This window comes from Lissotriton helveticus, chromosome 10, assembly GCF_964261635.1.
Source record: "Lissotriton helveticus chromosome 10, aLisHel1.1, whole genome shotgun sequence".
Taxonomy (NCBI): Eukaryota; Metazoa; Chordata; class Amphibia; order Caudata; family Salamandridae; genus Lissotriton; species Lissotriton helveticus.
The window spans coordinates 817,843,163-817,866,459 of record NC_136071.1 but is presented as its reverse complement, the minus strand read 5'-3'; the positions used below and the strand labels follow the sequence as shown (position 1 = coordinate 817,866,459).

At 46.3% G+C, this 23,297-nt stretch overlaps 1 protein-coding gene across 1 annotated transcript in view; it reads left to right on the top strand.

Moving 5' to 3' along the window:
* YME1L1 (YME1 like 1 ATPase) overlaps positions 1-23,297 on the top strand; it is a 478,651-nt gene that overhangs the window by 247,711 nt on the left and 207,643 nt on the right. The window contains exons 13-14 of the mRNA XM_078663402.1: positions 17,506-17,618; positions 18,600-18,755. Of these exons, the coding sequence (XP_078519528.1) occupies positions 17,506-17,618; positions 18,600-18,755 (269 nt within the window). The remainder of the gene's footprint in view (positions 1-17,505; positions 17,619-18,599; positions 18,756-23,297) is intronic.

The window sequence follows — 23,297 nt, the reverse complement described above, 5'->3', positions numbered from 1 at the left end:
CACCGTTTGGGAGGCCTTCAAGGTAACCGTCAGGGGCTGGTGTATCGCTAAAGGAGGTGGTATTTTAAAATCCTTGCGCACTGACTTGCATAAACTAGAGACCGAGCTGAGTGACTTGGAGAGGTCAATTGATCGCTGCCCTGTGGACTTGGAGATCCATATACGCATGTGACGTAAACTTTCTGAATACACGCAGCTGGCTGACAAAGAGAGCAAATTCTTAGGACGCCCACACTTGGCCCGGATATATGGGGAGGGTGACAGACCAGGGAAAGCCTTGGCGAACGTGGTTAAGCCCCCTAGATTCACTAACTATGTTACTGAAATACAAGATGAATGTGGAGATACTCATAGGAATCTCCCTGATATAATTTGTACCTTCCGAGACCACTACCAGGAGCTATACTCCTCGCACAGAACAGAACCCCTTGACCTCCCCACATACTTTGTTGATGTTGCGCTGGCATGGTTGGAAAACGCGCAGCAGAAATTTCTCCATGCTCAACTAGAACTGGATGAAATCAACGAGGCCATCATGAGCATGCGATCTGGTAAGGCCCCTTGCTCGGATTGCTCGGATGGCTCCCTATTGATTTTTATAAACTCTTCGCCCCCATTTTGGCCCCCATTCTGAAACAGGTGTACTATACCGCTCTGGAAGAAGGCAGTCTACCCCGCACCATGCGTGAGGCTCTTATCACTTCCCTGCTTAAACCAGTTAAGCCCCCCTCACACTGCGACTCCTATCACCCGTTATCACTTTTAAATTGTGACACCAAGATCCTTGCCAAGGTGTTAGCTACACGACTCAACCTACTCATGGAGCGCCTGGTTCTCCCTGACCAAGCCGGGTTTGTGCCTAATCGTGCTGCCTCCCATAACCTCCGCACTCTTCATGCCGTGCTTCAAGACCTTAACCCTAAATGCGACGCCGTGGCGGTGTTCCTTGACGCCACCAAGGCGTTCGATTCATTAGAATGGGATTACCTGCTTGGTACGTTACAACATATAGGGCTGCCCTTCAGCTTCCTAGACTGGGTGAAATTGCTATATCATCAACCTACAGCTACTGTGCTCCTCAATGGGTCCAGGTCCACTCTATTTATTGTCCAAAGAGGCACCCGCCAAGGCTGCCCACTATCCCCCATCCTATTTCCTCTAGCAATCGAACCCCTAGCCGCAATGCTCCGGCAAAAGCATAATCATCACTCCCTCACCTATAGTTACCGACCACTCCTCGTCTCGCTTTACGCGGATGACCTTACACTCTACATAGAAAAACCCTGCGATAATTTAAACCCAATCCTACGTGAAATTACAAAATTTGGGGGGATTGCCGGAGTACAAATTAACTGGGCCAAATCGGCGATTTTCCCCGCTTACCGACAGCACACATCCATTCCAACTCGACTACCCGTTAGTGTGGAGGCAAGATGACTTGAAATATCTCGGCATCCACATCCATAGGGATAAGGAGGCACTGATGCGTGCCAATTATGACACTACACTGGATAAAATTACGGACAACGTCACTAAGTGGCTGCACCTCCCTCTTTCCATGGCAGGCCGCATTGCGTTAATTAAGATGAATATACTGCCCAACCTGTTATACCTTTTTGTAAACATTCCGTATAACCCAGGCAATTTTTTCTTCCGCTCTCTCAAGTCCCAGATCACGCGATTGATTTGGGGTGGGAAACAGGCATGCCTCAGCCTCGATACCCTCATGCTTCCCTTTCACCTAGGCGGATTTGATGTGCCCAACTTTGAACGATATTATGATTGCACACAGGCGCACTTCGCCGTCTACTAGTTTCACCCACCACCCTATATGGCGCATTTGGCTGTTGAGGACGGCTACATGGCCCCTTTAGTCCCAACTTGCTATATACACACCACCAAAGAAGCCGGGACCCCTCCACTGTGGACTGCACAGTACAGGCCTGGAACCGACTCGTGCTGGCCCTTGATAGTCCATTTGTCTATTCACCCAATCTTCCCTTGTTGAATGACCCGAGACTACAAGTCACCTGCGAAGTAATTTGTCACAACCTGCTCCGGAAACTTTGCTGCTGGGGAGACCTGTACGTGCAGGGTACCTTCCGTACAGCAGAACAATTTTTGGGGGATATGTCCCCGTCCTGCATGGACACCTTCCTGTTTACTAGACGGAGGCAAAATGTCCGGGCCCTTACCCCTTCATTCCCCACTGAACCAGACACGTTTGCTCCGCTTCACACCATAGTTCAGCCTGACACCCCATGACATGTAGTATCCATGTTTTACAAACATGCACAGACCGCACCTAGAGCCACCCTTATTAGGGCTAGAACTGAGTGGGTTAAAGATCTTGAGTCACTACTGACGGATGAACAATGGGAAAGCAGCTGCATTCAAAAACAGGCAATTACAGGCAATAATAGATTGCGGCTTTTACATTATAAATTTCTTCATAGGTTGTACCATACACCTGCCAGGCTGAAAAGACTTCACTTACGCGAATCAGACTGCTGCCTTCGCTGAAGCGTCGCTGGCGCTGATTTTATACATGTAGCTTGGTCCTGCCCCCAGATTGCTAGTTTTTGGTAACAAGTTTTTGCTAGTCTCACAAACATGCTAGGCGTGGCTCTGACCCCGTGCCCGCTCCAAGCGTTGTTGGGGTTGGCGCAATCCGTGGTTACTAACCACAAAAAGTTCCTGGCCCTCAGTTTATTACTCGCCAAGCGCTTAATAGCACGCCGCTGGGGTAGAGGGCGTGCCCCCAAGTTTAAGTGCTGGTTTCGCTCCCTGTCTACCTGGCAAGAGAGCTTACACAACTACGCAAAACACCTCCCCCCTAGCTCACAGCCAAAAGACATATGGGCTCCTTTCACGGCATATCTCCTCCAGCTGAGAGTAGAAGAGGAAACTGACCAGGCTGTAGAGGCCATTGACACCGAAACATTACCTCAAGCACAGGGTAGGTAATGCCCTCCTCTGAATGCACTCCATAACTGCTCGCCGGCGTGTTGTGTTATAATTTAACTGTATCGCCCTTGCTGTGCCTGACTATACGACTGGGGTCAACAAATGAGCCTCTATCTGGGACGTTATTTGAATGTTGTGCCCATTGATATGTCTTGTGTAATTGCTCAGTTTGGGTGGTGAGTGTCTTGCTTTCCCAAATGGGGCTTCAGAACTCATCTATGCTGTTGCTGGATTACTTCGGACGGTTGATCACTGTATTAGGTTACTATGTTGGGGGAGGGGGTGGGGGGGCGCTTGTGGTTACTCATGGTATATTCCTTTGTTCACCTGATAATTGCACAGTACTGCTCTGCATGGGAAGATGCCACTATTCTGCTCCATAATACAATGTATACCAACTTGATTTTATTGCATTGATGTACCATGCTTTCATGATTCAATAAAGGTTTTTTAAATAAATTAAAAAAAAGACAGGTAAATAAGAAAGTACAAACGCGATACAATAGACTATAAGTTGGGCAAAGTTTACAACTGGGCGGAGGTATACGCCCAACGAAGACAACAAAGACCATATAACAATCCTTCATCCGATGAAGGTAGCACTACATCCAATGGATTCTCACAAAGAGGCAGATCAAGAACATAGAGACAAAAAAGCAACGTTCAACCAAGAACAATAGACACATCAGTTCCATCAGACCACACCACAACAGGAGTTCCTTTTTTAGAGAAAAGTCCAATTGCAATCGTACAACCAGGAGGAGCAGAGGCCATCAAAGACACAAGTTTACCGATCGCTCAATCGACAAGGAGCAAAAGAACTTAATCATTAACATTTCCAAAAGCTCGTTATCTAATACACAAGTGGCTACATTACAACGAGGCACATCCTTTGTGCCCACCTACCACTCCAATGAACTCGAAACAGAGGTGAGCCTATATAAGTTCATGAGAAATTTGAGGTTGAAACACTATTTCTCCAACATAGTTCCCCAAAATACCACCCCTACGGAAGATACCTGTATGGGCCTGAGAAGTAAAAGTGGATTTACAGCACCTATCAGCCACAAAATTCTAGACTCCTATGAGACCATTACCATGAACAAAATTAAAGAATTACTCAAAAGACCGAACTCCAGGAGCACTAATTTTAACATCAAAGAAAAACAAGCTATTAACCAAATTATCCACAACAAGAACATCAAATGTTGTAAAGCGGATAAGGGAGGGGCGCTTGTAATAATGGATTCCGAATTCTACCAGAAAAGTGTCAATGATCACATACATGACACAGTTATACATGAAACTACAACAGGATGCAACGGGGGAATTTGCAAGAGATCTGAAGACTATTCTTCAAAATGCATGTGCTATGGGCACAATTACAGAGAAGGACAAGAAATACCTCACACAGGAACATCCGAGAAGCCCCAGTTTACATATGCTTCCAAAGATACATAAAAATTTGTCGAAACCACCATTTCGCCCAATCGTGTCGACCAGAGGATCCGTCCATGAGGCGACAGGTAAATACATAGACAAGTATCTCCAACCACTTGAAATGAAATGAAAACCAATTTTATTAAGCGCTAGCAGCTGCCCTGAGGCGTCCAGGCGCTAAAACTACAACCAATGCCTTCAGAAAAAAAGAGCAGGAAAGATCCCACTAATTAAAAAGAAAAGTCTTGAGCTGTTTGCGGAAGCTCAGCAGGTTGGGGTCAGCTCTAAGATGGAGGGGTAGAGTGTTCCATAATTTAGGGGCTTTATAAGCAAAGGATCGACCTCCGGCCCTCGCTCTATAAATCCTAGGAACTTGGGCTAAGAAAGCGTGTGAGGAGCGGAGGGCTTTAGTGGGTTGGTATGGTAATACCAGAGAGTGGCTGATTTCTGGGCCGGATTTCCAGTAAGCTTGATGGGCAATGCACATAGACTTGAACTTGACTCTCTCTCTCATGGGGAGCCAGTGCAATGCTCTTAAACCAGATTTTATTGAGGTTCTGCGGGGAGTTCCAAGCAATGTGCGGGCTGCACAATTTTGGGTGCGTTGCAATTTTTGTAAAGTGTACTCCAGCGCCCCCAGGTACAGAGCATTGTTGAAGTCAAGGCGAGATTGAATTAAGCCCTGTATAACTATCTGCCTGGCCTCAAAGGGAAGAAGCGGGAGAATTCTTTTAACCATCCTCAAGAGGCCAAAACAGGTCGCTGAGACTTTGGTTGCCTGCATATCAAAGGTCAATGATTTGTCCATCCACACCCCCAGGCTTTTGATATTGTCTCCTGGGGGTGGGAGCTGTGCCAACGTATATACGAGACACGACCGATTTCCTAAACAAACTTAAGGACACTGTACTTGATCCAAACACTATGGTTACCTTGTGCACCATCGATGTATGCGCCTTGTATACATCCATTCCCCACAACAGAGGCCGTAAAGCTATAAAGTCATTTCTAATTAATCATTCCATTAATCAGGAATTAAAAATCTTCTTATTGGAGTTAATACAGTATACCTTGTACCACAATTACTTTACATGGAACGAAGAATTTTTTCTACAACTAGCCGGTACATCGATGGGGAATTGTGCAGCCCCCAGCTATGCGAATCTATTCATGCACCGTTTAGAGTTGGATACAATTTTGACCAACCCGAGATGGCACGACAAAATACTGAAATTCTGGCGTTACATAGGCAACATCTTTTTAACATGGAGTGGTCTACCCGAAGAGATTGATGAATTAATTTCTTTCATCAACGATATAGATGATCACATTCAATTCACTCACTCTGTCAGTACGGAGAGTCTTCCATTTCATGAAGTCTTAGTAACCTGTCACAACAACAAAATAGAAACAAACGTCTACACGAAAACCACTGACCGGAACAATTCATTACATTTTGACAGCTGTCATCCCATGTCGCTAAAGAAACACCTACCATACTCGCAACTGCTTAGAATGAAAATGATTTCTTCAAAACCAATTGAATACACAAACAACCAAGACAAAATGCTCACAAGATTTAAGGATAGGAAATACCCAGATACAGTGTTGAATACAGCGAAAGAATGAGCAGAAGCCACAAACCGCAACAACCTACTAAGTCTCAGAACTCAGGACAAAACAACCAACAGACCAGTATTCGTGTCAAAATTTTCAACTAGAAGCCATCAAGTGAAAAAAATCATGTTAAAAAATAATGGAAATGATTAAAAAAAAAAAATGGATTTTAATGGGGTTTTCAATTACTCTCCGTTATTCGCATATCAACGATCCAAAAACATTAAAGACTTACTAGAAGCAACGCCTAGAGAAAAAAATGTCACATACACGGGAACTAAACCATGTTTAAATTGCAGTCACTGCAAATAATGTTATTCAAGGCAACACATTAAACCATCCCACATCTGGTAAACAAATCAAACTATTTACCAATGCCACATGTGACACAAAAAATCTGTTGTACGTACTTAAATGTCTGTGTGGCCTCCCATATGTAGGGAAGACAGAAAGAAAACTAAAAGTTTGCTTAACCGAACATAAGAGTACCATCAGGAACAAAGTTATGAAATTGCCAGTAGCTGCACATTTTATTATCCATAAACATAACATCAGCCAGCTAAGATTTTTGATTTTGGAGGTTGTCCCTGTCAAACAGGGTACTGACAACAGGAAAAGACTATTACAACGTGAAATGTTTTGGATAAAGAAACTGGATGCCTGTCATCCAAAGGGACTCAATGATAGGATGGAATATAGTTGTTTGTATTTTGAATTATTTCCACTCGCATAATACAACCTGTAAATATTCAATGTTTTTACTTTCAGTATTACTATTATCTTATTTTTCCCAGAATACCAGTATTCGTGTACACATCATATTTGACCATCAACACATATGTTTTTACCATGTTTCGCCACCCTCAGGGTCAACATAGTCTTTGGTTATTATAGTAACATTCATGGCTAGCTTGCTAAAATATCACTTCAAGATGCCGAATGTTTTCCCATTCCTTTTTTTGTTTCTACCACCTTCATGTCGACCCCCAGAAAACATGTTTTTAATTTTATTTTTGTTGTTACCATTGATTATCCAGCATACATCACGTTCAACCACCACCCCATAGATTTTCTTACTTTTTGTTTTCTAAACGTACATTGGCTTGTAAAACTATGCCCATGGTTTATAGTTCTTCAAATCACCCCTTCAAGATGTCAAACGCTTTTATGGTCCATCTTTTATTTTCATCATCCAGGAACACAACATTTAATGCATGGTTACGCCCACACATCGATACAGACGATCGTGAACACTGCCCCAGGACAGCACACGACCAAAGGCTTAAACGCGGTAAGATTATGGCAACACTGGTTTCAGAATCCACCTCATCGACGTTTACTCTCATCTAACGCTAACGCATGCCTACGATGCCTCGTGGCGTTCACCACCACTCCCTCAGCGTCTCCGCCTAACTCTTATTTTGACCCACATGTTGCTAATCGGAATTTTTTCACTTTCAACAACTGCACATCCGTGTTTATACACGTGTATATTTCCATCTCGTACCGCTTTTTCACCTCACACCACCAGCCCTTTAAACGCCGTTGTCGATTATGTTAACTTTTAAGATACCATCCCATCACTTTCATTATTTTTCCGCTTCACGATAACGGGCATGCAGCAGAACCGGTTATAAACTAACAGAATAGCCTTTTCACATCACCCGGTGGCGAACATAGGCACCCCAGGACTAATATACCACGATCACGAAGGGACAGCAGTCAGGTCCATGGCACCTGCACTTACCTATATCTACAGCATGCATAACAATGCATGGTTATTTTTTTTCTACAAGAATCACCCACCGTATAATTAGTAAGAGACCCCCCAACGTCGTGCTTGTTGTGGGAGAGTAGATAAACCAGGTCATTACTTAGCATTCCTATTCCATTTTTTCAGATCCATTATAAATCCCCTGATGAAGGGCGTTGTCCCGAAATGCATAGGGATGTATATTTTGGAATCAGGGAAAAGCACAGAAGTCCCTGAAGGAGCCACAGAAATGGTCTCAGGTATTCAACAATGCCCATATGTTACCTATATTTTATGATAATACCAATCTCACAATGATCAAAACCTCCAATTCCCTACAGAGTACCTCAATGCGTGTTATAGATACAACAACTGGATAATTACAGCTCACAATCGTATAAAATTCGAACAATTTTGCAATAACTCAACATATAATTAATTAAACAAGTGAAACCAAACAGAGAGAAAATATTATTCTGGAAAATTGAGGAATGTTATGTATTTATTCAGTGGTTTTTCCAATTACAATTCCGTGCACCAGACTGGACAGATGCATACAAAATACAAGAAAATATACAATTTTAATTAAAAACACAGTATACAGTAATGATTTAAAATGTTAATGAGGAACAGGTGTCGACGCGGCGTTTCGGTTAAAATTTCAAATTAAAACCTTCTTCAGGACAGTTTCTATAAAAGAACAAACAATTACTATTCCATATGTATAAGGTACAATTTCACATAAACTAACTTCATTATCATTGTTTCTTTTCTGCTCCCTGTTGGCTTCATTCTAAGATTTTACAGACACAAACTTGAGTGAAAAAAGGTTTTTTTATTATTTATTATTTAGACACATTTTCTTATCACTAAATCATGAACTCAGGAGGTAAAGTTGTTGGTATTATCAAAAACAGTCGGTAGGGCTATGTTCATGGATAGACGGTATAATATATATTGCTCTATCTGCACATTATATCTATGATGAGTGAATGCGCTTACCTCACTATCTGAGGGTTATGATTTTCTCAGAGGTAGGATTGTTAAGCCCGTTTTCTGGATTGGGCACAACGGAGCTAGGACGATATCCTGCTTTCTAAAATCTACATAGACCTTGATATGCCTGTAGATCATGTGAAATTAAAAGAATGTCAGTTAGAGGTGCATGACCTTCTTTTTATAAAGAACCTACTCCTGTACATTGAATTAAAAAGAGGAAGAATACCTTGATGTAGTTTGCTGCTAGTTCACACTAGTTTAACAGGAGCCACCGGTATCGGGTTGTGTTTTCACTTTAATATTTCTGAAGAGAAGAGTAAGGGCACAGGATTGTCTATAGTGTCTAGAATCCACTGTCACCTATATTCTATACATGAATTATGCTCATACTCACCATGTATCGCTATATGGCAAATCGCTGTAGCCACGGGCCCTTTCAATTGGCTTGTCGTGTTGGGTTTACTGATTAGGGGGTTGACCTCCCAAGTAAATCTGCGATTTCTGTTGATAAAAAACCTTTCTTCAGTGTCACACCATATTTATCTATTTTTTATCTCTCATTGGTTTGCCCGAATTTCTAATCTGGGGGCTCACAGTATGATTGTTAGATTGTTACGTTTGTTTCCCCAAGAATAATTTATTTAAATAAGAAACCTCCATCCTAACAACAACGGAACGTTTCTCTTCTGTTAGTTAGAGCAATTGTGCACAGCTTTCTTATGCCTAGGTCAGTGGTTGCCTATTTCATTTTAATGGGGGTTAATGTTAAAAGCTCACAGACTGAACGTATTCTATACAGAGGCTTACAATCTTAAACTAGTTAGTACTTCAGCCACACGGAGCCCCGTCCTTTAGACCCTCCTTACCTGGCGTTCCTAACGAGTTATTGAAATACACAGAACCCCCGATACGCGGTCGTAACAGGAGCAGGGAGGCCGAATCTATGAAATAAGGTAAGGAGGGTCTAAAGGACGGGGCTCCGTGTGGCTGAAGTACTAACTAGTTTAAGATTGTAAGCCTCTGTATAGAATACGTTCAGTCCGTGAGCTTTTAACATTAACCCCCATTAAAATGAAATAGGCAACCACTGACCTAGGCATAAGAAAGCTGTGCACAATTGCTCTAACTAACAGAAGAGAAACGTTCCGTTGTTGTTAGGATGGAGGTTTCTTATTTAAATAAATTATTCTTGGGGAAACAAACGTAACAATCTAACAATCATACTGTGAGCCCCCAGATTAGAAATTCGGGCAAACCAATGAGAGATAAAAAATAGATAAATATGGTGTGACACTGAAGAAAGGTTTTTTATCAACAGAAATCGCAGATTTACTTGGGAGGTCAACCCCCTAATCAGTAAACCCAACACGACAAGCCAATTGAAAGGGCCCGTGGCTACAGCGATTTGCCATATAGCGATACATGGTGAGTATGAGCATAATTCATGTATAGAATATAGGCGACAGTGGATTCTAGACACTATAGACAATCCTGTGCCCTTACTCTTCTCTTCAGAAATATTAAAGTGAAAACACAACCCGATACCGGTGGCTCCTGTTAAACTAGAGTGAACTAGCAGCAAACTACATCAAGGTATTCTTCCTCATTTTAATTCAATGTACAGGAGTAGGTTCTGTATAAAAAGGTCATGCACCTCTAACTAACATTCTTTTAATTTCACATGATCTACAGGCATATCAAGGTCTATGTACATTTTAGAAAGTAGGATATCGTCCTAGCTCCGTTGTGCCCAATCCAGAAAACGGGCTTAACAATCCTACCTCTGAGAAAATCATAACCCTCAGATAGTGAGGTAAGCGCATTCACTCATCATAGATATAATGTGCAGATAGAGCAATATATATTATACCGTCTATCCATGAACATAGCCCTACCGACTGTTTTTGATAATACCAACAACTTTACCTCCCGAGTTCATGATTTAGTGATAAGAAAATGTGTCTAAATAATAAATAATAAAAAAACTTTTTTCACTCAAGTTTGTGTCTGTAAAATCTTAGAATGAAGCCAACAGGGAGCAGAAAAGAAACAATGATAATGAAGTTAGTTTATGTGAAATTGTACCTTATACATATTGAATAGTAATTGTTTGTTCTTTTATAGAAACTGTCCTGAAGAAGGTTTTAATTTGAAATTTTAACCAAAACGCCGCGTCGACACCTGTTACTCATGAACATTTTAAATCATTACTGTATACTGTGTTTTTAATTAAAATTGTATATTTTCTTGTATTTTGTATGCATCTGTCCAGTCTGGTGCACGGAATTGTAATTGGAAAAACCACTGAATAAAAATACATAACATTCCTCAATTTTCCAGAATAATTTTTCTCTGTTTGGTTTCACTTGTTTAATTAATTATATGTTGAGTTATTGCAAAATTGTTCGAATTTTATACGATTGTGAGCTGTAATTATCCAGTTGTTGTATCTATGACACGCATTGAGGTACTCTGTAGGGAATTGGAGGTTTTGATCATTGTGAGAATGGTATTATCATAAAATATAGGTAACATATGGGCATTGTTGAATACCTGAGACCATTTCTGTGGCTCCTTCAGGGACTTCTGTGCTTTTCCTTGATTTTTTTCCACTGGTCCCAGACCTTAAACAGAAGGGGGCCTCCTTGTTATTTACTTATTTTCGAATCAGACCAATGTGTATGAAGGAGATTTAATTTGAAAAAGAAAACAATACGCATGAATTACGCACATTGTGAAGCAACAATGGAATGATATAATTAAAGATGAACATTTGAATAATCTGAGAACAAAAGGAGTTTTTGTATTATTATTATTTCCACAAGCGGAATTTAAATTTGTGAACCATTGTGAGACTACGGCTCAAAGGAGGGATTGGTACTCCAAATGCGGACCCTTCTTCAGTTCTCATCATATATATGTATGCCAGTGAAGTTCCTAGTTTTATTCTACTAGGGCGAGGGTCCCCTATCTGAAAGAAACAGGTTAGTATTAGATTCCTTACCTTACAATATCCCCAGGCGTCAGACTGGATCCGGAAATTTTTGCGTAGCAGTACCCTTGCGCGTCGCTAGGCGTCGTCTGCGGCTCCGTGTCCGTCGTCGGCTTCGTGGGCCCCGTGATGACGTCTTCGGAGTACTTAGACGCCGCCTCCGCGTGCTGGCGTCAGTTCTTCTTTTTTCCGCGCCAGCAGTGCAGATCCGGAAAAAGTAGTACCTTAGTCATTTTTTGACTAAACTTTTTTGATCCCTTTTGATCATTTTTCGAGTCTTCGACTCCGAACGGTGCCGATAGGGATGGCAGGTTTTAAACGCTGTGAGGACTGCGACCGACTTATGTCGGTCACCGACCCTCACTGTCGGTGTCTCCACTGTCTCGGCGTTGACCGCGACGACAAGACCTGTTCCGATTGCCGGGCCCTGACTTCGAAAGCTAGGCGGTAGCGGTCCCGCAAGCGACTGGAACTCCGGCAGTCGGCCCCGGTCCGGACGGAGGTCGAGGGACCGGTCGCGGGATCGGAGCCATCATAGCTCCGGGAGTCGACATCCCTCCTCAGGGTCGAAGTCGTCAGGTAAGCACAAGAAGTCGAAGAGACGTCATCGCTCTTCCGACTCCCCCCGACGCTTGCGCGACGCGGCCGGGGGTCCGGGTGACACCCCGCCCACGCGGCTCCGTCTGAGTCGCGAGCGTCGCGTCCGGCCCCATACCCTCCGGGACGCACGCGACGCCGGAGGAGATGGAGCGGTTCCTCATGGCCATGAGGCCCCTCACTCCTCAGATGGGCTCCGCGGCGCCTTCGGGCCCAGCGGACCCGTCTGGGGGCCCTAGCGGGTCTGGGGCTTCGGCCCCGACGCCGTCTGGTGCTTCGGCCCCGGCGCGTTCGGGCCCGGCGACGCAGGCACCCACTGGATCCGGTTCCGGGGCCGGTCCCTCAGGTGTCCCCTCCGGCGCCGTCTTCGGGCGGCGCCGTCCCCGATGCCTCCCTCGATCCGGTTCCGGCCCCGGAACGGCGCCGCTGGGCGCCGCTTTCGACGCCGTTTGGAGAGTTCTACTTCAATGAACCGGCCCCATCATTTGACAACCCTGAATATCAGGAGATGGGTGATGAGGAGAATTGGGAGGGGTCTGAGGACCCTCTGACATGGGAGTGTACTGGACAGGTGGACTCGGGGATGCCAGTGGTCTGGATACCTCGCCATACACTGGTTTTGTCTCACCTCCTTCCATGGCTACGGAGGAGGGGTCAACCTACAGTGTGGTGCTGACGCTGGCGGCCAAGGCCTTGGGCCTTGAACTCCCCGTCGCGGCCGTGAGGACTAACCTCCTCACTGAGGTCCTTAAACCGCAGTCAAGCTCGGCTGAGCCTCTTCTGCCGTTTAATGAGGCCTTGACCAACGTTCTTTTGGGCACTTGGTCCAGGCCCGCTACGGGTTCGCCTGTAGATAGGAACGTGGCAACACGCCACCGCCCGGCCCCGGGCGACCCTTGTTTCCTGTCCACCCACCCCACCCTGAGAGCCTGGTTATTCAGGATTTGAATTCCCAGACCGCATTTCCGTCAGCTCTGCCTGACAGAGAATCCAAGAGGTACGAGCAATACGGCAAGAAGGTATTCTCCTCCCTGAGTCTGGGACTGCGGTCTTCCAACACCGCGTGCCTCTTGGGCCGTTACACCCATTCTCTGTGGGATACGGTCACGGACGTGCTGCCAGAATGCCCGTTGGAGGTACAGGCTAAACTCGGCCAAGCCCTTGTGGAAGGCTGAGATGCGGCACGTTATTCTATCTGCTGTGGATTGGATACCACCGACTCACTGGGCAGAGCGATGGCAACGACGGTGGCGATTCGTCGCCACGCCTGGTTGAGGTCTGCCAACTTCCCGGCTGTTGTCCAGAATACACTCATGGACATGCCGTTTGATGGCAGTCGCCTTTTTGGCGACAAGACAGACCATGCTCTTGAGCGCTTTAAGGACTCCAGGGCTACGGCCAGGTCCATGGGCCTCTCGGCCCAGCGCCAGCTAACGGGGGCCTTTCGCTCCTTTCGTGGCCAAGGAAGGGGCGCCCCCACACGTGCTGCCAGCCACGTACCTCAGACTAACATCCAATGCGGTGGCGGCCGTGGAAACCGCCGTGGAGGCGGTCGGGGACAACGGCGAGGCCAGTCCACACCTTCCCCCGCAGCATCCGCCTCAAAACCCTCCTAGTCCGTGCTTCAAGGCCCATGTGACGCCAGTGGGGGGCAGGGTTCGCCATCACCTCATCCACAGGCGCACTGTCACGTCGGACAGGGGGGTGCTGCAAATCATCCGACGGGGCTACTGTCTCCCCTTCGAGGCGACCCCTCTAGCCATGCCACCGCAGAACCACCGTGTATCGGGGGATCATTTGCGACCTCTGCAGGAGGAAGTTACGGCCCTCTTGGTCAAGCGCGTTCCTGGGCCAGAAGTAGGGTGTGGTTGTTGCTCCCACTACTTTCTGGTACCCAAGAAGGGCAAAGGGGGCCTACGCCCTATCTTGGACCTAAGGAACGTCAACGGTTTCCTCCGGAAGGAGAAGTTCAAAATGCTGAGTCTGGCTCAGGTCTTGGCTGCCCTGGACCCAGGGGACTGGATGGTAGCGTTGGACTTGTAGGACGCTTTTTTTCACATCCCCGTCCTGCCGGCCCACCGGCGCTAGCTGCGGTTCACGGTTGGTCGCGAGCACTTTCAGTTTACCGTGCTCCCCTTCGACCTTACCAGCGCCCCACGGGTGTTCACAAAGGTGATGGCGGTGGTCGCAGCTCATCTGCGCAGGTTAGGAGTTTCAGTCTTCCCCTACCTCGACGACTGGTTGTTGAAGGCGGGCTCGCCCCAGACAGTCGTCAGCCACCCCCAGACGACGGCATACCTCCTGCACATGCTGGGGTTCTCCATCAATGTGCCGAAGTCACACCTCTCAGATGCTCCTCTTCATCGGAGCGGTTCTTGACTCAGCGCAGTTTCGGGTTTATCCTCCCGAACAGCGGGTTCGGGATATTCAGGCTCTGATTCTACTCTTTCAGCCTTTATCCCGGGTCTCGGTCAGGTTGACGCTGCGGCTTCTCGGGCTGATGGCCTCCTGCATCCTTCTGGTGCATCACGCCCGGTGGCGGTTACGGGCTCTGCAGTGGGACCTGAAGTTTCAGTGGGCCCAGCATTAGGGCAAGCTATCTGACCATGTCCTGATCTCGGAGGGCACTGCAAGACACCTACAGTGGTGGCTCACGGACCGCGATTGGGTCAGCGGCAGATCCTTCTCTCTACGCCAACCGGAGCACGTAGTTGTGACGGACGCGTCCCTCCAGGGCTGGGGAGGCCACATGGGAGAGGCGGAGATCAGAGGCCTCTGGTCTCCGGTGGAGTCCCAGCTCCATATCAACCTTTTGGATCTGCGGGCGATTCGTCTAGCACTAAAGGCATTCCACCCCTCTGTCCGGGGGAGTGTGATGCAGGTGTTCACGGACAACACCACCGCCGTGTGGTACAGCAACAAACAGGGCGGGGTGGGGTTGTGTACCCTTTGCCAGGAGGCTATGCGCCTCTGGCAGTGGCTGGAACATCAGGGCGTGACCCTGGTGGTTCAACTCCTGGCAGGTTCCCTGAACACCAAGGCGGACGAACTCAGCCGTCGGTGCATGATGGATCACGAATGGCGTCTGAACTCGGACATGGCGCAAGGCCTCTTTCAGCTGTGGGGAGAGCCTTGGTTAGATCTATTCGCCACAGAAGAGAACGCGCAATGTCATCAGTTCTGCGCGTTGGAATTTCCAAGGCGGCACTCGCTCGGAGACGCTTTTCGTCGCGAGTGGAGTTGCGGTCTGTTGTACGCCTTTCCGCCTATACCACTTCTGCCCAGAGTGCTGAAGAAGATCAAACGCGACCGGGCCCAAGTCATCCTTGTGGCTCCGGACTGGGCACGAAGGTACTGGTATCCAGAGCTACTCAGTATGTCAGTCGATCCCCCGGTTCGTCTGCCTCTTCAGGAGGACCTTCTGTCGAGCAGCAGGGGACTTTCCTACACCCGAACCTGTCCAGTCTCCACCTCCATGCTTGGAGATTGAGCGGCGACAGTTGAGGTCATTTGACTTGCCTCCTGAAGTCTGTAATGTCATTCTGGCAGCCAGGCGTCCCTCCACAAAATCGGTATACGCCTGCAGGTGGAATAAGTTTGTGGCATGGTGCACAGCAAAGTCTGTGGATCCACTTTCTGCCCCTCTTTCTGAGGTTCTTCTCTTCCTTCTTTCTCTTGCCCAGCAGGGCTCTGCTCTGGGCACTATCAAGGGCTACCTTTCTGCCCTTTCAGCCTTTCTAAGGCTGCCTGATCAACCTTCCTTGTTCAAGTCCCCTATTGTAACTCGTTTTCTGAAGGGCATCACACACATGTTCCCTCCTGTTCCGTTTGTGATGCCTCAGTGGGACTTGAACCTTGTTCTTACCTTTTTGATGTGTGCTCCCTTCGAGCCACTTCATAACTGCCCTCTCCGCCTTCTTACTCTAAAGACGGCTTTCCTGGTTGCCATCACCTCTGCCAGGAGAGTGAGTGAGCTCCAGGCTCTTTTTTATCTAAACCCCCTTTCCTTTCTGTCCATCCGGACAAGGTTGTGTTGCGGACTAGGCCATCTTTCCTGCCCAAGGTTGTCACGGCCTTCCACATCGGGCAGTCTATCACCTTGCCCACCTTCTTTCCGCCTCCGCATCCCTCTAAAGAGGAAGAGCGGCTCCACCGTCTGGACCCAAAACGTGCGATTTCCTTCTATTTGGATCGCACACGCCAGTTCCGGGTGGATGACCAACTCTTTGTTGGTTACGTGGGCGCTAAGAAGGGACGGGCGGTGCACAAGAGAACCATCTCTCGGTGGGTAGTCTTGTGTATCAAGGCATGTTACTCCTTGGCGAGGAAAGAGCCTCCTGTTGGGCTGAGGGCCCATTCCACTCGGGCCACGGCGGCTAGCACTGCCCTGGGCGGGGGAGTCCCCTTGCAGGACATCTGTCAGGCAGCTATGTGGGCATCCCTGCACACGTTTGCAAGACACTACTGCCTGGACAGCCAAGTCCGGAGGGATGGCTTCTTTGGCCGTTCCGTTCTCCAGGACTTTCTGGTGTGATTATTGGTCCGCAGACCCACCTCCGGGGTTGGTATTGCTGGGGTATCTATTCTAAGGTAAGGAATCTAATACTAACCTGTTTCTTTCAGATGAACAAGTTACTTACCTTCGGTAACGATATATCTGTAAGAAACAGTAGTTAGTATTAGATTCCTTACCGCCCCACCCATCCTCCCCGTTCTGCGAACTGATATCTAGGGTTAAGGTCATCCCCTTTCAGGGCCCTAGTTTCAATGGCACCAGTGTTGGTTTTTAACATGGCTCTGCGTTTCTGGCGCGGAAAAGCTGTGTCTAAGAAGTCTACTGAACTGACGCAGAGCCGCAGACGACGCCTACCGACGCGCAAGGGTACTGCTACGCAAAAATTTCCGGATCCAGTCTGACGCCTGGGGATATTCTAAGTTAAGAAATCTAATACTAACTACTGTTTCTTACAGATATATCGTTACCGAAGGTAAGTAACTTGTTCTTCTGGTAAATAAAAAATTTACTGCATGATACATTTTTCATTTATGAAGTAACAGATAACACTGATAAAATTAAAGATGGTATTTTTAATTATATCTTGTAACTTTTGTAACTTATGTCTTTTGTTTTGTTTTTAAGTGCTCTAATACGTCCTGGTCGTTTTGATATGCAAGTTACAGTTCCCAGACCAGATGTGAAAGGTCGAACAGAGATTTTGCAATGGTACCTGAATAAAATAAAGTGTGATGAGAGTAAGTGGATTGTTCTAGAGAATGGAACTGTTATCATGTTTGTATTGTCATATCAATTTTTACTGGAGATGGCAAAATATCTTGGGGAGAGTAGTCCTTTCTAGTGAGTTTTATGGGCAAACTGCATGCCACTAGTCCTGCTCTTACGACTACTGAATCAGCTTTTTATCATCTCCTGAAGTAGATACAATACAACGATTCTCACTAAATTGGGTATTATTTAGGTCAGAATCTCATATGTTGGTCGCTTTATTTGAGACTTGCAAGTCAGCAATTTAGGCATAAATGTGTGTCTTTCATAAGCATGAAGTATTTTCTTTACTCTTCTGTCTAACTCCAACCAGGCAAAGCAAACAAAAGGTACGATTTCATCCTTAGAAGTGGCTGAAGAGAAACCTTTGAGAGGAGCTGACATACATTCTCCTCCCTCCCTCCTACCTTCTCTCTCTCTCTCTCTCTCTCTCTCTCTCTCTCTCTCTCTCTCTCTCTCTCTCTCTCTCTCTCTCTCTCTCTCTCTCTCTCTCTCTCTCTCTCTCTCTCTCTCTCTCTCTCTCTCTCTCTGCTCTCTCTCTCTCTGCCTCTCTGCTCTCTCTCTCTCTGCTCTCTCTCTCTCTCTCTCTCTCTGCTCTCTCTCTCTCTGCTCTCTCTCTCTCTCTCTGCTCTCTCTCTCTGCTCTCTCTCTCTGCTCTCTCTCTCTCTGCTCTCTCTCTCTGCTCTCTCTCTCTCTCTGCTCTCTCTCTCTCTCTGCTCTCTCTCTCTCTCTGCTCTCTCTCTCTCTCTCTCTCTGCTCTCTCTCTCTCTCTGCTCTCTCTCTCTCTCTCTCTGCTCTCTCTCTCTCTCTGCTCTCTCTCTCTCTCTGCTCTCTGTCTGTCCTGTCTCCTTACCTCCCCCTTAAAAAAATTTTTTACCATTATTTAATATGGTTTGCCACTGGTGAAATTGCTGTGCAATATGAAGCTATCGTTCTTTTTTTCGACACAGCTATTGATCCAGAAATAATAGCTCGAGGTACAGTGGGCTTCTCTGGAGCAGAACTCGAAAATCTGGTGAATCAGTCTGCATTAAAAGCAGCTGTTGATGGGAAGGAGATGGTCACCATGAAGGAGTTAGAATTTGCTAAAGACAAGATTCTCATGGGTATAGTTATATTTTCTCTCTAAACCACTTTGTGTGTCAAACCTAAAAAAAATATTTGTTAAAAAACATTTTCTGCTTGTTTCTTTTACATAAAAAGATACCAAAAAAAACTATTTGTGGATTTGTATGTGCATGTATATTGTTTGAACAGCATGGGCTCTAAAACTACTATGAACCAGACTGGTGTTGAGGGGGCTTCAAAGATCTGGTGAATCCCAGCTTCATGTGACTTTCATCCAAATTATGAGCTCCTGTCGTTTAGGAAAGATCTGAAAACTTGGCTGTTTTCAGCTTAGTCTCAGTCTGAGTCAGGGGCGGTGGGTACCAGGTAGATAGTGATTAGCGCCAGGACACCCTTAGTTAGCAGCGCGCTTTATAAGCCTATGTAACATAACATAACCTTTGAGAATCTCCATTCAGGTCACAGCCTTCATAAGAAGATCCACTGTCTTTGTGCATTTAGTTGCAAGCTAGTTCTGTTTTCCTTAATCTGCAGATTTGTTTTTCAAATGTGTTTAATTTGAAACAGCGTTCATATAGGCGATGTTTGAATGAAATTAAACTGAACATTGCTAAAGCTTAAAAATCATAACTGTTTACTTAAATAAAATAAATACCTAAAAAGCCAGTTTGATTCTCAGGATGTGCCCAAATTGGTTGGGAGTAGAGAGTTTGACACTTTTGGGGGTGTACAATAGTAGGGGGTAAAGGAAATAGATTTTGGAAAATAAACAATCAGAAAAGGTGGCTAGGAGAATAATTTCCTTTTCCGGACACCAGTGGGCAGTTATGCGTTAATCATGCCTCGAGTCTAAAACAACTTGTTTGTCATCTGGAGTTCTATAAATCAATTAAAATATCATACTTATTGGAGGGTGTCTTTATCAGCAACCAATGTTTTCTGCCTATGAATTATACTTGAATTCGCACCTGGACAGTCTTTATGACACATTTGCATGTAGACTTCCTTTCTTGCTCTCTATGCTGATTATTGCCGGTTCATCTCTGGCCTCATCAACAAAGTTACTATCTTGTTTGGTGTTCCTCTAAGAAGTAACCATATGTAAATTATGTTTATAGCTCTGTATTGGATGGAGGCTGATGTCCTGCTAGGGTTCCCGTTCTCGTGGAAGTGTAAATGCAACATTTGCCTCCTTTCCTATAGATTACCAGATGATGGGTTGGGAAGGTATAGAGACAGGGTTCCCATTTGTAATTGGAAGAGGGTCTCATTGTGGATGGACTTCTGATTACTTGTTCCTGAATCCTGCAGGTTTGGGAGATTGGGAGGTGTGAAGGGCGGGATTGTGGTTCCTGTGCTCATGTGCAGACATTTCTGGGCATTTCCTTTAATTTTGTGTGTCTGATTACAGCTACATGAAGGCGGAATGAAGCCAGATGCAGGATCTGACACTCCTTTGTGCATATGCTGTGGGTGCACCAGACTAGAAACAGCCCAGTGCTACCTTCCTTGAGAACCATTACTTTTACACAAATTCTCTAAAACCTGTCAGTGTTATGGGAAAATAAAGTGATATTTATTCAACTTATTACAGTTGCCTGGTAAACTCACAATGCCTGGTGCAAGGAGATTGTGTAAAATTCAAATCATGCTGCAGGACTCCAACTGCTTTTTAGTTCTTAACTATGTTGAAAGACCTCTTTTGGATTTGGTCCCGTCCGTTGCTTACTGTTCAAACTGGGGTCTAGTTGGCTAAAGCAGTTGCCTTAGTCCAAATAGGGACCCTCGCTTCTAGTCCGGGAAAGGAGGGACACCTTCTTTGATAATCTCTGCTCACCCCCTCGTAGCTTGGCACGAGCAGCCAGGCTTATCTTCACGGCAATGTGCAAAGTATTTGCAACCACACTCCCAGTGATAACACCACAAATGGACACCACACTGATGTATGAAAATATCGGTATCTTTATCAAGAAGAAAAATACGGTAAGACCAAATGATAAGAATCCAACATATGTGTATTTGTAATATTTTACTTTGCCGGTTATAAGGTCAACAAACACTTGTAGGTTCTTGCGGTACTAATGAGCAGTTCACAATGTTCAAATGCAGTCCTAATGCAATGCTATGCAGTTCGTAAAGCAATTCGTATTGTCACCCTAATTCAGTTTGTAATGCAAGACTAATGCAATCCTCAGTGCAAGTAATCAGGCAGTTCGTAATGCAAGAATAATGCGATCCTTAATGCACGTAATCAGGCAGTTAGTAATGCGGGAATAGTTCAATCCTCAATGCACGTAATCAGGCAGTTCGTAATGCAAGAATAACTCACTCCTCAATGCACGTATTCAGGCAGTTAATGCAAGTATAATGCACTCCTTAATGCAAATAATAAAGCAGTTCGTAATGCGGGAATAATTAAATCCTCAATGCACGTAATAAAGAAGTTCGTAATAAAGGAATAATACAAGGCCAATCGAAGTGATTAGCACGGGCACCACTAGGCCCCAACCACAGATAACAGTCCTGAACCTCCGAGGGCGGCCCGGTACTGCCGGGCAGGTCCAGGCCGTTCGAGGACTCAGCGCGTCTAACGTGATGCAACAGGGAGAAAGATGAGAGCACTCCGGTACTCCTCATGCGCCTTCCCAGGCCGCACACGCTTGTGGCTCCGGACCGGAGTCCAAGCCTTACCTGGGGGATGCGCTGTCTCTCTCTCTCTCTCTCTCTCTCTCTCTCTCTCTCTCTCCTCCTCTCTCCTCTCTCCTCTCTCCTCTCTCCTCTCGCCTCTCCCCTCTCCCCTCTCCCCTCTCCCCTCTCCCCTCTCCCCTCTCCCTCTCCCCTCTCCTCTCTCCTCTCTCCTCTCTCCTCTCTCCTCTCTCCTCTCTCCTCTCTCCTCTCTCCTCTCTCCTCTCTCTTCTTCTCTCTTCTTCTCTCTTCTTCTCTCTTCTTCTCTCTTCTTCTCTCTTCTTCTCTCTTCTTCTCTCTTCTTCTCTCTTCTTCTCTCTTCTTCTCTCTTCTTCTCTCTTCTTCTCTCTTCTTCTCTCTTCTTCTCTCTTTTTCTCTCTTTTTCTCTCTTTTTCTCTCTTTTTCTCTCTTCTTCTCGGTTGCTGACTATCTTGGGCAGATTCCTCTTGCAAGATGACCTCACGTCTTCCTTAGCTTTTATGAAATCATTCAGCATGTTGCGGCCCGGGCCAGTGGCAGCCATCTTGATAATAATATTAATAATAATAAAGAGTCTTATAAAGCGCCTGGTTACGCACACCGGCGTGTCCCCACGCTATGGTGAGTGAGAGGCCCCCACTATATTGCAGGCACCCCACCTCTTCCTGTGCTGGAACACCCCTACATATTATTGCAGGAACAGGATGGTTTTAAGCTTGCTTCTGAACCTAGGTTCCAGACGCAGCTCACCGGGAACTTTGTTCCAGCTCTTAGCTGCCAGGAGCCGGAACGATCTACCGCCCATATGGGCCTTTTTAATTTTGGGGGTCACCAGCAAGCCAGTGCCTGTGGACCGGAGGGAGTGGGCAGGCCAATAGGTCGTAATTAAGGCTTGCAAAGGTCTAGGCCCTCTACCCTGAATGATCCGATGACATGTGCATAGAGCTTTGTACACAATCCTCTTCCTAACCGGTAGCCAATGAAGAGCCTCCAGAGCAGATTTCGACGCAGCTCTCCTTGGAAGCCTCAGGACCAGCCGAGCAGCTGCGTTTTGCAGCACCTGCAAACGGTCAAGGTTCTTAACCGTGGCCCCTAAATACAATAGGTTGCCATAGTCTAGTTGTGAGGTAACCAGGGCGTACACCAGCGTCCTTCTAGCTTCAGAGTGGAGAAGGTCAATGATTTTACGAAGACCTTTTAGGATACCAAAACAGGCCCCCACCACACGACTGATCTGAGGAGCAAATGTGAGGTCCGATTCAACCCATACACCCAGGTTCTTAGCCTGTTGGCATGGTTTAGGGACTGGTCCTAGGCAAGGGGGCCACCATGCCGATGACCACACCGAAGGCCCCCCCCACCACGAGCACCTAAGTCTTGCTACCATTCAACTTCAGGCAGTTGTTATCCATCCAGGAGGCAAGCTCCTGCATGCAAGCTCTGAAGTTGGGCGCCTTCAGATCAGGAGCCCGAGATAGCGAGATAGCCAGTTGTCTGTCATCGGCATATGACACAATCTGCATTCCATATCCCTCGACTATACTCGCCTCAGGCGAGACATAGAGATTGAATAGGGTGGGGCTCAGGGTAGAGCCCTGGGGCACACCCTGATCCAAATCTCTTGCGCTGGAAAAGTCATCTCCCTGTCTGACCTGGAACCTGCGGTTCGTCAGAAAGGACTGAAGCCACTTTAGCGCTGCGCCTGAGACCCCTCCCTTATTCAGACACTGTAGCAAGGTGAAATGTGCTACAGTGTCAAAGGCGGCACTCAGGTCCAGGAGGATGAGAGCCATAGTCTGTCCCTCATCTACTCATTGTCTGATGGTCTCAATGGCCATAAGCAAGGCTGATTCAGTTGAGTGGAGCGATCTAAACCCAAACTGCGTTGGGTGGAGGAGATTGGCTTCCTCCACATA